This window comes from Lepisma saccharinum, chromosome 3 (assembly GCF_977018435.1).
Source record: "Lepisma saccharinum chromosome 3, izLepSacc3.1, whole genome shotgun sequence".
Taxonomy (NCBI): domain Eukaryota; kingdom Metazoa; phylum Arthropoda; class Insecta; order Zygentoma; family Lepismatidae; genus Lepisma; species Lepisma saccharinum.
In genome coordinates, this window is record NC_139231.1 from 72,859,387 (window position 1) to 72,876,710 (window position 17,324).

The 17,324-nt window shown below is 38.6% G+C and overlaps 1 protein-coding gene across 6 annotated transcripts in view; it reads left to right on the forward strand.

Annotated features, from left to right (window-relative positions):
* Positions 1–12,155, forward strand: part of LOC145985129 (uridine diphosphate glucose pyrophosphatase NUDT14-like) — a 50,116-nt gene extending 37,961 nt beyond the window's left edge. For 2 of the 6 annotated variants that reach the window (XM_083118773.1, XM_083118774.1), the window contains exons 4-7: positions 2,627–2,691; positions 5,915–6,125; positions 7,874–7,950; positions 11,338–12,060. In XM_083118773.1, coding sequence (XP_082974899.1) covers positions 2,627–2,691; positions 5,915–6,125; positions 7,874–7,950; positions 11,338–11,498 — 514 coding nt within the window. In that variant the 3' untranslated portion in view covers positions 11,499–12,060. Of the gene's footprint in view, positions 1–2,626; positions 2,692–5,914; positions 6,126–7,873; positions 7,951–11,337 lie in introns of all 6 variants that reach the window. The other 4 variants (XM_083118770.1, XM_083118769.1, XM_083118772.1 and 1 more) reach the window with 4 other exon arrangements.
* The last annotated feature ends 5,169 nt before the right edge of the window (positions 12,156–17,324 follow it).

A 17,324-nucleotide genomic window follows, 5' to 3' on the forward strand; every position in this document is an offset into this window, starting at 1 on the left:
ATTTTATGTGTTCATTAATCCGTTCCTGGACAGTGCGGATGGTTCTGCCAATGTAGGTGTTGTGGCATTGGCATGTGGCCTTGTAGACACCTGGGGATGCAAGTTTGGGTGGGTAGTATCTCTTGAAGTTGGGTAGTGCTCTTCCGATTTGGAATATAGGTTTGTGCGCAACTCGAATATTGAAAGGTTTGAGGGCCTTGGCAAATTTGCCAGATGCGGTGGGGTGGGGTGATCCATTGGGTTTGGGATTTTGGTTTGGGTTATGTCTGTCTCTTGGGTGTCTGAGCTGGGCTTCTGTTTTGGCACACCACATGGATAGTTGGCGCTCAGTGTAACTGTTGTTTAGTCATTTTTCAGTTACGCATGCTATTTTATCATGGAGGTCATCTTCTGTGCAGCTGTGTGTGAAGGCTCTTCTGTAAAAGTTTATCCATACTCCAGCTTTCTGTTTTGGTGGGTAGTTGAATTTTACATGGATATACTGGGTGCCCGAACCTGGTTTCCTGTATACGGACGTGATGAATTTGTCTTTGTCAGGCCTTTCTCAACACCTCCACTCCACTAACCACACCATCTCCTCCATATCCATACTTCACCCAACCAGCTCTGTCATATAAAACACTGTCAAAGAAACCCATGCTATTATCCAACAGAAACCAGCTCTAAACATGAACAATGGACAGGCACACCCGACTTGGCACCCCATCCTCAGAAAGATCCCCGACCTGAAAAAAGAAAAGATGCGGTGCATACTCGACCCCCTTCAGCCACGTGGGGAACAGGAACTGCACCTTGCCGAGCATCACAGCCCAGCCACCCAACCACCACCCGCCAGTGCCACCGGACAACAGGAAGCAGATGATGCAAACCAGGATGCGCACGCCAGCATCGCTGAACGGGAGAAATTGCAACTACCGCCGGCCGGGAACAAACAAAGCAGTGACGCGGTACCATCTCCGCTTCAAAAGCCGTACCCTTTTGTGAATGAAGACAGTGGATCTTCGAAATTAATAGGATTTAACCATTACATTGTGCAATGCGGAAGTGCAAAATTTTCTAAATTTCACGTAAGTAATTTTAAACCACGTTTACCGCATCCATCATGAATGATAATTTCAGACTGAAATAGTATTTCTTGAGGGGACATCACTGTTATGGGGAAAAATTTGCCTCCTTTGCCCCCCCCCCCTGGAAAAAATTACCTTGCTTGTCCCTCCTTGGAAAAAATCCTGTGGACGTCCATCAGTATCTATTATCTGTACTGACAAATGTATATGGATATAGGTAAACTGGTATTAGCTCAGCCAAACTTGTGCAAAATGATAACATAGCAAAATTGAAAAAATACACTTACTCTGTGCTGTTCTGGATTAATAGTAATAGTAAGCATTGAAAGTAAATTGTCATTTGTCCTTATAGCGATTTGAATTTGATTGTGAGTATGTAACTTAGGGTTTTTATATTCTGCTGTGTGTATATACACTGCATGGCCATTGAAGTATGACCAGTCCCTTAGTAGTGTGTTGGACCATCTTTTGCTTTTATGACAGCAGATATCCTACATGACATGAATTCCACAAGATGACTGGAGTAGTCCGCAGGTATTGATAATCATGCTGAGTCTAATGCATCCTTCAGTGCTTGTGACTGGTGTCTTCTGGTGCCTAATGTGTTGCTCCTTATAATCCCAGATGTGCTCTATCGGATTTAAATCGGGCAAATTTGGAGGCCATGCTATATGTGGGATGTACTCTGCCTGCTAGGAGACGACGATAGGACTGACAAGTGCAGTTGTGCTCTACATGTTCCATGGTTCCAAGTTCTTGCCATGTGAACATTTCCCACATCATACAGCCACCGCCACCAGCCTGCACCCTTGACATTGTGCAAGATAGAAGAACACTTTCGAGTTGTTTACACCAAACCCTCACATGACCATCCACAGAATGCACTAAAAACTGAGACTCATCGGATTAACACAACTTCTTTCAGTCTTCCACACTTCAATTCATGTGTTCTTTGCACCATATGCATCGTTTGCGCTTCTGTTCTCGGTTCAGGAGTGGATGACGATGGAGTCATCTGCTGGCATACCCCATACATGACAGTGGTTCAGGTAGATACTGTTCCTGGTCGATTTGTGTTGTATTTGGATGTCAGTAGTTGCACTGTGGTGTGTGTTGGCTTGGATGAGTGGTCATATCCTCCGCTCCTTTCTAGCGTCATCTTCCACTGCCCTGTAGACTTCTGCCACTGGGACATCATTTGACCATGTTCACGACACTCTTGGAACACTTTCACTACTGCTGATCTTGAAAACCCCACCATCACAGTAGTTTGTGGATACACCGGCTCTTCTGGCCGGTCTGGTCTTAAGTCAAACTCTGTCAGATCCTTCCATTTCCCCATTTCGAATCACACAATGTACTGAACTTGCGACACCGTAACTCTGCACCACACATCGGCTAGCAGTGCCCTCTCGCCAAGCATGTCGACAACAAATGACTCTCACTGCGGGCAGCGGTGGTCATAATTCAATGGCCACATGGTGTACTTGCTCTGTGTAATTATCTTTCTTTTGCCATGCTTATCAGTGTTTCACACATTTTGTATCTTTTTTTTTCAGTGTGGCTATAATAATTTTTAACAAAACAAGGAATGTTCTGGTGATGGTGAAGCAGTTTCGACCTGGTAAGCATAATGCAGAAAATAGAGCAGCAGGGTGTCTACCAAAATAACAATTCCAAAATTCTTGACTTTTTCTTGACCTCCACCCCCTTTTTCTTAACGTTTATTTAATCGCTCGCTACTTGGGTATAGTTGGAAATTAAGAAAATAGATATATCTATTTATTCAATAAAAAAACCCTACCAAAAGGCTGGTTAAGATGAAAACTGAAGAGATTTAGATTTGCTTTAACTATTAATGCATGTAAAAAATAATGGTTCAGACTTCATCCTGGATGGGGAATGGCCTCATTACTGTATTTAATATTTTTACAAAACTTCACGCATACAAGAATGTAATTCTTAAGAAATAAGTGAAAACATCTTAACCACAACTCAATACAATTTTAGATTTCCCAATATTCAATTTTATCGAATCCCAGTGCAGGTATGTAACAATGTAAATTCACTATACTGTAAAGAAATAGCAAAAATTCTTGACAATAAGCATAATTTCTTGACTTTTTCTTGACCTACCTGTCAATTTCTTGACATTCTTGACTGGTAGACACCCTGATTTGATAGTGTTTAGTGTTAGTGTTTGCAGTTACTAAAAAGAAACTTATCAGTTTCTGAATTTTTAGTTTTAACAAATGTACCCATCTAACTGTATGCCTTGGAGGCACTACAGAATTGATTTGCAATCTTTGGGCATGTGTATTTGATACAATTAAATCGTTTATTGGTGAGAAGAAACTACATCAAACTTGGATCAATTTCTGCATCTCTAATATAACCTAGGGTATTCATCTTGGTGACTGTGTGGAGCAGTGACAGCCTTTGATTCAGAATAATGGTGGTTGCAGTGAAAAGAAAATTGGAATATATACTAATATACCCAGTCTTGCCATAAATACTGTTACAAACGTCTAACGTATACCATCCAACAAGTGTAAACAATAGAGTGCCACCTATGTGCTGGCTTCCTCCCTGAGTGTGGTTGTGAAAGAGCAAGCACGTACCTGCAGCTGTCAACATGGAATGGGGAGATTACGAAAACCGTGTCGCTAAGATAGCATTACACAAGGTTGGGAAATCAGCCACTGAATTTTCCAGACCTTAAAAAAGTTGAAAATCAGTCAGATGTTTGTGCACCAGACCATCCAGCACTTCACTGAAACCGGTCTGTTAAGGATCGCCTGCAACAAGGTCGTCCTCGCACTGTGCGGACCCCAGCAGTGCAGAAGAACAGTGGCGGCACGCGTTTGCCGAAATCCAGTTCGGAAGCAGGCAGTGATGGCTCGCGAGATGAACGTATCGAAAAGATCGATGTCCAGGCTACTTCGTGAGGCCCTTGAACTTAAGGCATATCGCCGATCTACCGGACACTACCTTGACTCACGATTGAAGCAGCAGAGGGTGGTGAAATGCAGATGCCTCCTGCAGCGTTATGCCCAGAATGGATGTCTGAGGATTCTTTTCACCGATGAGAAAATCTTCACGATTGAAGAGAGCTTCAACCACCAAAATGATTGGGTATATGCCACTAGCTCGCAGGAGGCCTGTCAACAAGTTCCCAGAATTCAGAGGGGCCATCATCCCTCCCTCCTCAGTAATGGTTTGGTGGGGGGTGAGTTATTCTGGTGCCACCCAGCTGCATTTTTGTGAAAAGGGGATTAAAACCAATGCAGTAACGTACGCAAACACAATCCTGGAGCCTATTGTCAACCATTTAAACACCACATTGTTTGCAAACCAACAGTGGAATTTCCAGCAAAATTCTGCTCCAGCCCACAAGGCACGAACGATCAACACAACAGTGGGTCGAGCATCACGTGCCTGATTTCATTTCACCTGCAGACTAGCCTTCGAGCAACCCCGACCTCAACCCATTGGACTACAAATTTTGGTCAGTGCTTGAGGGCATTGTCTGCAAGAAGAGGCACCCCATAATTGCCAGTTTGAAGCGTTCCTTGGTAGCAGCAGTGGCGGATTTTTCAGTGGACATCATGCTTGCTACAATAGATGAGTAGCTTGGACAACTTCGAGCCTGTGTGCGTCCCAAAGGTGGCCATTTTGAAAACTGATTGGTGCTAATTGTGGTCAATACTCCATACAAGTGGCATGTAAAGTTACATTAATATATTTTTAATCACTGCTCAGTTCTTCATTATTTACGTTGTAACAGTATTTATGGCAAAACTAGGTATATTAGGGATGAAGTGATAAAAATTTATTCATACCAATAACTGATATTCTACTGATTCGATACAAAGTTGTAAATGTTCCTCAAAGAACATAAATGGTTCATTAACCTCCTCAATTAATGTATGTTACAAGGTGACAGCAGTGGGTTTTGCCTTTGAATACAGAACTGATAATTTACACAATACACTCTTGTCCGAAATCACCCCCACATTACGGTAACACTTAGATTTCCTGATTGCCATACAGCTAGGGTTTCAGAAATAAACAATTAACTTATCTGAGTAAAGACGTTAGCCAGTGGTTGCCATTATTTCCAAGAACAAACATTTGTTCGTTTGTTTACATGTTTTGTCTGATACATACTACTACTTGTTATGTAGGTGTTACATAATACAGAGAAAACATTGCCGGAGGACATTAGTGGTGTATTTTGATTACATTTTTATGGCATTTACTGTAAGCCGGTGCTGTTCCTATCATGTATGCCAATGTGGTTCCAAGTACCGCACTTGGTAGCCAATATATATATTTACAATTGTTTGCCAATTTTATTTTATTATTCTTGAATTCAAATGAAACCAGACATAATCCCGGGACTCCCTGATAGCATAATAGCTAATACTGATACCTTGTAGACAAGGATTCTCAGCAGGAGCACATTATACAGTTGTTCAGATTCCAATTTAAACTTTATATCTAAATTTTATGTCCTGCCTCCGTTAGCCTATATGAGCATAAAGTGGACGTCCAACAAACTTTCGCCACAATCCTCAAAACTGCTCACAAAACAACATAAAAGTTCTTTAATGTCACACAAACTTGTACACAATCAGGTGGCGTCAGGAAACAGCTGTGCACATTCAGCAGTCAATGGCACTGTCCAGAGGTGGATCTGCAAACCGTAGTCGCTCACTTACCTCATTGTTTTTTCACACCTCCATGTCTTAGCATGAAGTGCATGAGTTAAGCAACATATGTGAAGAGAATAATACAGTTGTCATATATCTTAAATTATCCTTCTTTTTTACTTCTGTTTGCAGCTGTGTATTTGGCTAGCATTCCAGAAGCTGTGGGCGTTGGAGAAGAGATAGACACTACAGTTTATCCTGGCTTCTCAGGACTTACATACGAACTTTGTGCAGGACTTATTGATAAAAATAAGCCAATTGTAGAGATAGCTAAAGACGAGGTTCTGGAAGAGTGTGGGTATGATGTTCCTGTTTCAAGGTTTGAAGAAGTAATTTCATTTTGGTAAGTTCAAATTCAAAAGGAATCAGCCCCAACCATTCACAGGCTCAGCCATTTGTCTAGGTGATGCGATCAGAGCCAGGCTCTAAACACCTTACCCCTTCCCTTTTCCTCCGAGTTTTCCAAGGTACCTCTTTATTAGAGACTGGTTGAACCTCAGGGCCACTCCACGCAGGGACGTTGCTGGAAAATTCCCTCCTGAAGTAGCCCAACCTGAAAATTGCTGGATTTACAAACAATAGTAAATCAGTATTTTTATGAGCATGTCACAAAACACATTGTCTCTGTTTTTCTTAAATGCTCACATAACCACCATTTCTAGAACAATATAAAGTAAAACATGTGAAGTTGATCCAAAACCTCCAAATTTCAGCCCTGTTTCCAGAATCTTCCTTGGAATTTTAATACAGGTGGTTACAATATTAAAAATAGAGAAGTATCATATTGGAGATTGCCAGCACACTGAAGAATACTGTGCTGTCAATGATTATGGGTGAACCTTTCTCAGCGAGTACACTACACCATAAGCACAAGTGGAAAATGATCAGTATATTTTTGTGTTTGATTGCAATTTGTAATTTACTTTGTTTTTGTTATTTGCATTTTGGAGTATACAGGATGATGTCATAAAGGAGCTTTCAGATCAAAGTGTCAGGTGACAAGTGACATGGTGGTTTCACACCAAAAAATTAAACAACAAGGGCTGCATCCACTTTGTAGAAAAGCATTCACTGCCTTGAGTTCCAACAGACTGACTTCATGATGCACAATATTGAGAAAAAAGGTGCAGTATTGAGTAATAGGTGAGCGACAAGCAATATGTACAGCTTGGCATGGCACTTTGATACTAAAGTTTGAATTTATTTCTGAATGTTGGTTACGAAGTGGCACGTGTTGCATGTCGCTTCAGTCTGAAAGCTCTCCAAGGAGATGACACATATTATTTTTGTTCAGTTTAATATCAGATGCTTTTCTATAATGTTTTCCTAACATAGTAATAAAGTAGCCCAGTATGAAAGTGTTTCTTGAGCACTGGCTTTCCTTTATTGCTGAAAAATTTAAATGTTACAGTTTGAGGGCCACTTTTTATTCTGTCACCTTTGTTTACAATGCATTAATCTTGAGTTTTGTAGTACTAAATGAAAACATGTAGGGTCCAGAAACATTAGTTTTGTTCAATGAAATGAACTATGAGGCAGTGATAAATCTCTCTAAAGAATAGAACTCCCAAATAGGTAAACTTATGATAATCTCTATCAACTTCCATTTCGGTCCCAGGTTCAATCCCTGGTAAGTTCCAAAATGTTGGTATGAACCCATCATAGGAGACCTAGCCTACTTGAAGGAGTAGTAGGAAACTTCAGTGTAGAAAGCCAGAAAACAGCGATGATGGGTTAAGTTTTGTGATAATTTTTTTTTACTACATAAGAGTAAAAAGTAGAAAATTTGCAAGAAACATTAAAATTGTATAAAACACCAAATTTATATTATTTTGCAACTTACTCTCTGGTAACAATAACCCATTTTTCGGCATTATCGTGAATGCACAAAATTATAAACCCTAGCTGTATGGCAAACGGGAAATCTGTGTGTTACTCACTTCATAAAACTGAGCTAAATTATCTACCTGTAAAAGTATTTTTCTGGCGGCATTGTATATTTTTGCACGATTGCTTGCTGTTGTCTTCATTCTGTGCATGCAGTATTTTACAAAAGTCTTCATGCAATTTTTATTGTTCTCATGATTTCAGCTGTGGAGTGGGAGTAATGGGTGACAGGCAGACATTGTATTATGTTGAAGTCGAAGACTCCATGAAAGTGTCCGAAGGTAATGTATAAACTCTCTCTTTTTTTATGTTTTAAGTACAAAAACTACTGCATCTCTTGAATTCTTCAATGCACATAGTCTTACCTGGGTCACAATTGGATAAAATTACAGTAAACAACAAAGCATAAAAATATAAAAAGTTAGAGCTGCATTTACTATGTAATCGTAATATGCTCAACCATATCCTCACTTGATTGGTTTTAGATATTTTAACAAACTGCTGATGAAGATAATTTTCATCATAGGAAATTAGCATTTGAGTGTGATTTCATTCACACACTACATGAAGCATCAAACTTTTTAAAATTTATAATAGAGATGGGCCAATACCAATATAAAATTTACCGATACCGATCTGATATAAAATTCTAAATGTTCCTTGAAGAACCTGAATAGTTCATTGACCCAGTAAGCGGCTTCTGCCTATTCGCATGTGCACACCCAAATAAACCTGTAATGCAATTAATTTTTATTATACTTATTCACTGAACACTATCTCCTTCAAAACATCAAACGTTCCCACGCCCCATCACCTTCGCTTTACCAGCACCTGCAACTGAGATACGTTTGCTTCGCACACAAGTCACCTTGTGCTCACCTAGCGCTGTTTGCAGCACGCAAGGAGAGAGAAAGGATTGGCGCCTGTAGCTTGCATTATTATAGGCTTTACGCACACTGCTACTGCTGTGTTCACGATACAGCAGTGTTGCCATCCCATTCAAGATCATGTGGTGGAGTAGAGGCAGCACACACATCATCGTAAATCGAGGGATTATTTTTCTGGAAAAGGGATATTTCTATGGTATCTTCGCCCACCCTGTTCCGACCATGGCAGGGTGAGGAAGGGCGGCAAACGAAAGCGAAATGCATGTTTTAAACAATGTCTTGCATTGCCTTTGCTTAATGCAGCGGGGGCAAAATAAACTGTCCTTGTGGCATTGTAGTTGATTACCCCTTGCGGGGGGAACGTTTATCAGTCAGCTTATTTTAATTGTGTGCCTGTTCATGCGTTGCAAAATTGTTGCACTGTCAAAAGCTCGTTCCTGTTTCAGTGCAAAGTGTTTGATTTCCTGATGAAAGGCAAAAACTATACACAGCGAAAGCATATACGTAATATTTAACGTTGTTGAGTATTTGGAGGGAAGTTAGCTACAAAGCTAATAATATGGATATGGCTGAAAGCAAGGCAGTGTGGTGTGGATTGAGTGAGTACTGTTATTTTATTTATTATTATCTTGATTTCGCTTGATTTTGTTATTTTGGTCAGTCGGTCTTTAGAAATAAACAACTGCTAGATAGATTACAACTGGTTTTCTGCAGGTGGTCTTTGGATCGGTACCTTATTTGCAGAAGCGGCTTGAGATAAAATTTTCACCTGGACGAGGTGATGCCTCCTCTTGTCCACCCTGTCCACCCTGCTATTCCTACTTTCCACCTTGCTCCAATGTTATATATTTATGGTTTTGATTACGAAAAATAATAGCCTAAATACTTTGAGTGTTACTGTTAAAGAACCCGTTTATTGTAGGTACGTGAGAACGTGTTTATTTAATACCTACATAATGGCATGAAAATAACAGTAATCTCTAACCTAAAATTCCTACATGATTTTGCAATATGCTTATTAAGTTCTTCAGCAGTAACTTCAATTAATTCTTGACAAAAATAAATCCAATTCTTTTTTTAAAACCAATAGACATGCACCCGGTGGACACACATAATGGTTCGGATACCACTTTAATCTGTAGGTCGTCTCTGCTTTTCTGTGCATAAGTGGACCTAAAAAATAAACTCAAACAAATAATAAGGTTTTTCATATTCTCCCATAACCTCATTTTCAGTGAGAGGTGGTCATAACTTGGGTTGCCAATACATTTAGCTAGCATCATTATGTACACAAAAACTGGTGCGAGATTTGAGAGGGGTGACTTATAACACTTCTTCTGGACGCATGGCTGAAGTGCACACCCATAGAGCCAGACCACCTGCCGCCACTGCATTGATAATGTTTGTTTCCATGTGACTGCAATGCAAAAGAAGTTGCATATTTAAACATTATGGAGATTATCGATAAAAAATATCACAAAATGGCAGAATTTTGCACTAAAATATATCGCATTCGTAAAATAATTGGTAATTTTACTGATAAACCAATACACCTATATCGGCTGATACCAATAGAGTACCGATTAATCTGTCCTATCCCTAATTTATAACAATATATTCAGATGGATGCCCTTTTATAATTCAATGGTCAATTCCATATTCCCATCTGCCCACATGGATCTTGCCTTGTTGAAACCATATGATTGAAAATTGTGAGGCAGCTAATACAACTGTACGGATAGATACAGGATCAAGATTTGGATGTTTGGAAATCAGATCTTAGGTTCGGACATTGAATCTGATGTTCTGAATTCAAATCCAGTCTGTGGGATTCTTTGTAGTGGTTACCTCATGAATTTCATCTGTATTTATTTACACTTTTAATCACATAGAAACTACTCAAGTTTAGCATTGATCACGAAATAAATTTTAAGAAAATCACCTGTCTATCCAATATGAACCTATCAAATAGTCCATGATTCAACATTTAAAAGTTTCAGGATGACATGAAAGCTTTGGAAGGATCATAACTGCATTGTTGACAAGAAAAAATGGTGACCTGATTAAAATTTATATTTGCATTGCTCAAGTGCTAATTTTGAATACACATTTGCATTAACTTGCATTTAAGCTGTAAATAGAAATTTAGACTTTCTGTGTTACATTGCCAGGAATCTACACAGTAACATGAAAATCCACATGTTGTACTGCAGAGACATTAACTAATACAAACATCAGATAAGTTGAAGTTATTTTTACAGCACTTGGTAAAACCAAGAACCAATCAAGGAAGAGGAAGCTTCTGTTGCTATATTTATTCTTATTTTTCCACAACAAACCATTTTTTTCCCGTTCTCTGACTACATCAGATGGTTGATGTAAACGCGGTTTAAAATTACTTATGTGAAATTTAGAAAATTTCGCACTTCCGCATTGCACAATTTAATCCTATTAATTTCGAAGATCCACTGTCTTCATTCACAAAAGGGTGACCATCTCCGCTTCAAACGCCGTACCCTTTTGTGAATGAAGACAGTAGATCTTCGAAATTAATAGGATTTAACCATTAAATTGTGCAATGCGGAAGTGCAAAATTTTCTAAATTTCACATAAGTAATATGCATATTTGTTTACACATACACTCTCTCTCTCTTAATGCTGAATGATCCTTATGCACACTTTATAATTGTCATTTTTGTTCAGATTTACTGTTTTATAGTGTAAAAATTTTTGCTGTAGTTAATACATGTGGAACAATTTCTTACCATTTGTTTCTTGTAGGTGGAGGTGTGACAGAGGAAGGTGAAACACTTGAAGTAGTAGAGTTCACTTTGAAAGAAGCAAAGGATTACATCACAGGAAAAGAAGTGATAAGCCCCCCTGGTCTCCTCTTTGGTTTAACTTGGTTCTTTCAAAATAGAGCTCCACCGATTATGAGTTAGCCTTAATCTGTATTATTTGAGTGTTTTTCATGAGCTTTAAACAAAAGAAAATGTGATGAAACAGATAGTTACTGATATCCAGTATTCAGAAAGCTTGAAGAAAAGTGGGATGAAAATGTATCACATGATTTCTCAAGAACACGTAACATTGTGATAATTCTGCATGGAGAAACGTGATACTTTGCAGTGGGAAGAAATGAGATAGTAACTGTACACACTACATTGTGTAATGTTGAAAAAGTACACAAACATTATCTGTGTGTCTTTCTGTACAGATAAGCTGTAAATTTTGTACATTACATGCTGTACAGTTAAGTGTTTGTTGTATGTGTTCTTATTCAGTTTTATGTTGTAGTTGTTCTGTAACAAAAAATTTACACGGGGTGTTAACGTTTGATCTAAATAATATCTGAATTCAGGTTTGTATAGTTCCAAAACTCTTGCAAATAAATATGTACAACATTTCAGATATAAGTTTTATGTTAATTGATTTTGTACTAGAGAGGTATATTGTGGTAATTCTGAAGATCAACTGTATCCATCATCACAAGTTAATTTAAACAATCTGTGTTGGAAATGCATTGTTATTATTGTGTGGTGTTCTCTGCCAGAGTCCACTGCTTTCTATAGTTTTGAGTACCCTTCTGCCCAATTGAAAGGTGATAAGAGCTGCATGGTAGCTCTTTCAAAAAATAACTATACATTGCAAACAAAATAATTCCTAGATAAGCATCACTTGTGTCACTTATCTGTTGTTATCGCCTCCCCGATGGTGTAGTGGTAGCATCATTACCTTGTAAGCAAGGGGTCCTGGGTTCGATATCCAGCGGAGGCATATCTTGGTTTAAACTGTAGGTCCAGTCCCAATTAGCCTTACTATCCATAAAGTGGACTTAAACACCAACTCAATCAATTCTCTGTTGTTATTGTTACTCCTCTATTTTTCACCTTCTCATTTGGGCTTTTTCAGGAAGCTGAGAAAGATCACTGGATTGAAACTGATAAAAATTGGATTGTAAAAAGTGATTGCCTGGCACATTAATTTCTAGGGCATTGTCACATTTGATTAATTCTTCTCACTGAAAAGCTAATATTTTGTAGTAATTTAATATTTGATGCTTTCCTATTAGTCTTATACTGTACAAACAAACCTACAACTGCTCTAAACTATAATGTGGAATATTCATTTTTAAAGATCACAAAGGATCAAAATTGGAAAATGTATGCTGATCATTTTCATGAAGTTATTGTGGACTATAGCTACATTATATGACAAAAAGTATTCTCAGTATTGATACCAAACATAAAATAAACAGTACTAGTATTTGCATGGTGTATACAAATACATTTAAAAAACTGTGTGGGTTTCACACCTTTAGTATGAGTGTCATCATTGCTTGGGCCCAGTCTCTGAACCCTTCCCCAATCTATTATTAATTTGGTTAATAATAAATAAATTAATAAGCCATGGTGCAATAGCCTGCCTGGGCTTACCTAACAACTGCCGGCCTCATCCAACCAGTTACAGGGTGTTATCATGTCAGCATGACTCCCCCCCCCCCACTCCTTGTATGTTTCCACAACTGAGTTATGCCATTCATTCCTAGCTTCCTCACAATGGTAGGTAGCTACTTGTCCCATACATAGGCCAAAATCTCGGGCAGAAAAAATTGTCTCAGAAGACCTGCATGCATCCAGTAGCCTGAGCCAAAAGCATGATGCAAGACAAATAGTTAATAAATACTGATTACAATTTTTTATTTCATAATGCACATTTAGTGCCTTCACAACTACTTTTGATCTTTAAAAAGCCCCAGGACATGCCATCGTTTAGTCATTACTCAGCACCTTGTTCATCACATCACAATGAACAAATTTTATACAATAACTATTGTTAATCAATATGTATAAACCTAACACGACTGTTGCATTATGAGCAAAACTAGCAATATATTTTTTATTTATTTATTGGGGGGGGGATATATAACCACTTCAATAGGATGCAATTACTTTCAAGTGGCACTGTGGTGCTTATTCTTTGCAATTGTTTCTCCCTTTTTGCTCATTCCATGTCCAGAGTGACCACCCTCTAGCTCTGAAAAAGTCCCAAGCACAAAAATATTTCAAGCAGACTAACGTGTATGTAATATTCGGATATCGGCAAAGAGCAAATCCATATAAATTGAGAGGCTAGACCTGTATGTACAGGGAGGTTATTTCAGTCGTTCACCGCCAGCGTGACGGCCGTTCCGCGGACTCTTCATGCAACAGGTTCCGGCAAATTGCGTTCAGGAAGTCCGTAACAGAAACCGCTTGTTTTGTAATGTTTCCACTTTTCACAATTACAGTTACAATTACAATTGAAATAAGCACGTACCTTGTCGCACGGATGCAGGAAAAGGTGTCCTCCCAAATACAAATATTTCCGGCACCTTATTTCTGACATCTAATCTTAGATTAGACATCGCTACTTTATCCTCAGTTGACAGAAAGGGAAGACAGCATCCCGGCGCATAAAGCAAACCGAAAGCGTAAAATGATATTTAAAAGTAATAATAATGATGATCACTAACCTCCTGTGTTATAAGATATGTTGAAAATGACTTCCTTCAACAGCAATACAACACGTTTCTTAGGTTCAAGAGATCCTGTCTATCGTAATCCCTGACCACTTTTCTGCAAGAATTCGTTTTCACGTAATTATCGTACATAAAAACTCTATGTTCAAGACTATATTTGTTTAACGACATAAGTAATGAATGAATAACAATTAACACACAATAAAGCACTGGCCACGAGTAAGCACATTACAATAACACAGTATAAGCAACACGCGTACTGTTGAACGCAAACAGAATTGAACATGAACGAACACTGACGTCTGGTAGCCGACAGTGTTGCTAACCATTTTTCGGCAATGTCCCTACAGACGTAGTCAAAATGTCCCTACAACTGACCAAATGTCCCTACGCCAAGTAAAGTGACTAAAAAAAAAACACCTCATGAGCATGCAAACAGAAGATAAAATATACACATTTACTTACCAAATCTTTCTGCTCGGTGCTTCCACAATTAATGAAGGAGCGAATTTACAATACAGGACCTCTCCCCGATTTTTTGTAATATTTCGCATACTCACTAATTGAGGCCTCCTAATCACGAATTTGAAGTTAAAATTTGGGGGGTCACGTGTAGAAATTGCAAAATAAGTGACATTGAGTGGTCCGCGATCGGCACGATTGCTTATTATTTACCGGAAGATTTTGTGTTTCCAATACTTAAAAAACGAAATATACATTCCTGATATTACTACGACCCCAAATTTTAACTATGTTTGCCTATCCTAACCTAACCTAACCGTACCTGAATGGTTCGTGGGGCTATCCGTCAATGGTTTGTTGGGCTACCCGTGCATGTTTTTTTGGAGCCCAAATTTTAACTATGTTTGCCTAACCTAACTTAACCTAAACTTACCGAGAATGGCCAGTGGGGCTATTCCTGAATGGTTTTGCGGTAATTGTGATTACGAACCGATAAAAAATATTATTTTCGTAGCACTTTAACGGCAAACGTTCATCATCGAAGACGCCATTTTCGTATCCTGCAATTTTATGATTGATGTACTGTTGCCAAATTTACCTGTAATCAAATCAGTTCTTCTACATCGTGATTGTCGCTGTCACATGTAAGCACGTTCTTTGGGCAATATACTGAAATCCATAAGTTTATTAATTAGCCCACAGCCATCCTCCTGCACACTCCACCTAACAATCTGTACAACATTAACAACTTTTTTACTGTTCTCTTCCGCCATTCTTACACGATCCATGCTCTCCAAGTATGAAATCAACAGTGTGGCAACGCTGTAGACAGCGTAACTAATTGTAATTTGTTCATATCAACAAATATGGCTACCATACTTGTATACGGAGAATCATTGCGAGAATTGAAAAGCTTATTTTACAACTTCTACACGTTAATGAACATTTTTTCCCCCTCACCCCAACATGTTAACTTGAGATAAATAATCACGAATAATTATTTCGTGAGTATAAGACGTAGCATAGAAATTACAGAAGGGTCCGGTATTGTAAATTCTTGCCTTAATGAATAATAGGGGTGTGCTGGACAGAATTTTTTGGGTCGGGACGGGATCGGGACGGTAATTTTTTTAAATCCCGACATTCGGGACTGAAAAATTTGCAATTTCCCGACCAAGTCGGAAAATTTTCTGGACGGGAAATGTTCGAAATTTCCCGAAGCACTGGAAATCTCGAATTTTACAAGTCATTTTCACTTTAAGTGATTGTTTTTGCATTTCTAGAATAAAAACTTACAACTTTCGATAAGTTCCAGAAACTTACAAGGCAGAAAACGTCGAGAATTAACGACTTTTTAAAGTAAAGAATCCAGCACACCCCTAATGAATAACGTTGAGTCGTTTACTGTTGATTATGTTATTTGAAGTCATACATGCTGCTGCTGTGAAGAGATAGATGTTGGTTGGTGATGCTGTATTTCCTGCATTCTTTAACAATTTTGGTCCCATTTTATTTCCCTTTTTTGTTTTTGTATCACTTAACATTGAAAATATTCTTTCCGTTTCCGCGTTAGAATGCGGCAATGTTAGCACTATTTTCGCGAGAGTGGAAATGTTTTCAAAAAGGAACTTGCCTTGAAAGTTTTTGGTAACCGATAACATGTTCCAAAATTCTGATGGAGATCTGTTAGTTAGTTCTTTTTTCTCCTCCTCGCTAAAGTATCCAGATAAACTAATTCATAAAATGTAATTTACCAAGATTGAAAAAAGTACCTACGTTTTCCCTCATTTGGCAAAATCTGTCCCTACGTTCCTACGCGGGCGAAATTTAGTGAAAAGTCCCTATGCGTAGGGACATGTCCCTACGGTTGGCATCACTGCCGACACGTGCAGTATGAAGCGCCCTCTCGCGGCTGACAACTCACCCAACCCCCGATAAGCTGCCGGCGCTGTCGCGACAACTGAGGATAAAGTAGCGATGACTAATCTAAGATTAGATGTCAGAAATAAGGTGCCAGAAATATTTGTATTTGGGAGGACACCTTTTCCTGCATCCGTGCGACAAGGTACGTGCTTATTTCAATTGTAATTGTAACTGTAATTGTGAAAAGTGGAAACATTACAAAACAAGCGGTTTCTGTTACGGACTTCCTGAACGCAATTTGCCGGAACCTGTTGCATGAAGAGTCCGCGGAACGGCCGTCACTCTGGCGGTGAACGACTGAAATAACCTCCCTGTATGTTATAGCTTTACCTCTTCATCTTTCTTTTAATACGAGTATCCAAAAGATGAAGTAATAAAACTGAGTTTATAAATTGGTCAACTTTCTTCTAACAATCTAAGAAATCCTATATATTTATAGAGACGAACCAAAGTGAATGTCAACCAATAGTTTGCTCAGGGTTTTTGAGGGGAACTTGTCTTCTTTTTTTGGAGCAGGGGAGCTAGCTCAAAAGGAAAGTTATGACTCCCATCCCTCCTTAGGTATGCCACTGGTTCCAACTAGAAATATATATGTATTATGGATAATACTCTATACACAGTACCCTTATTTCTCAGAATAATTTATTTCAGTATATAACTTATATTGCAACTTTACACAAAAAGGTAGAAACTTGTACAAAAGTGTATGCATAAATGATCACTAACAAAATATTCATTTCATAAATATCAAAACTTTAAACATGGTGTAGAGGCAAGTGAAATATTTGTACACTCCTGTTCAGATGAAGTGGAACATTTTTCAACTGTTCAACCCTATAAAGTGAGCCACTTTATGTGAACA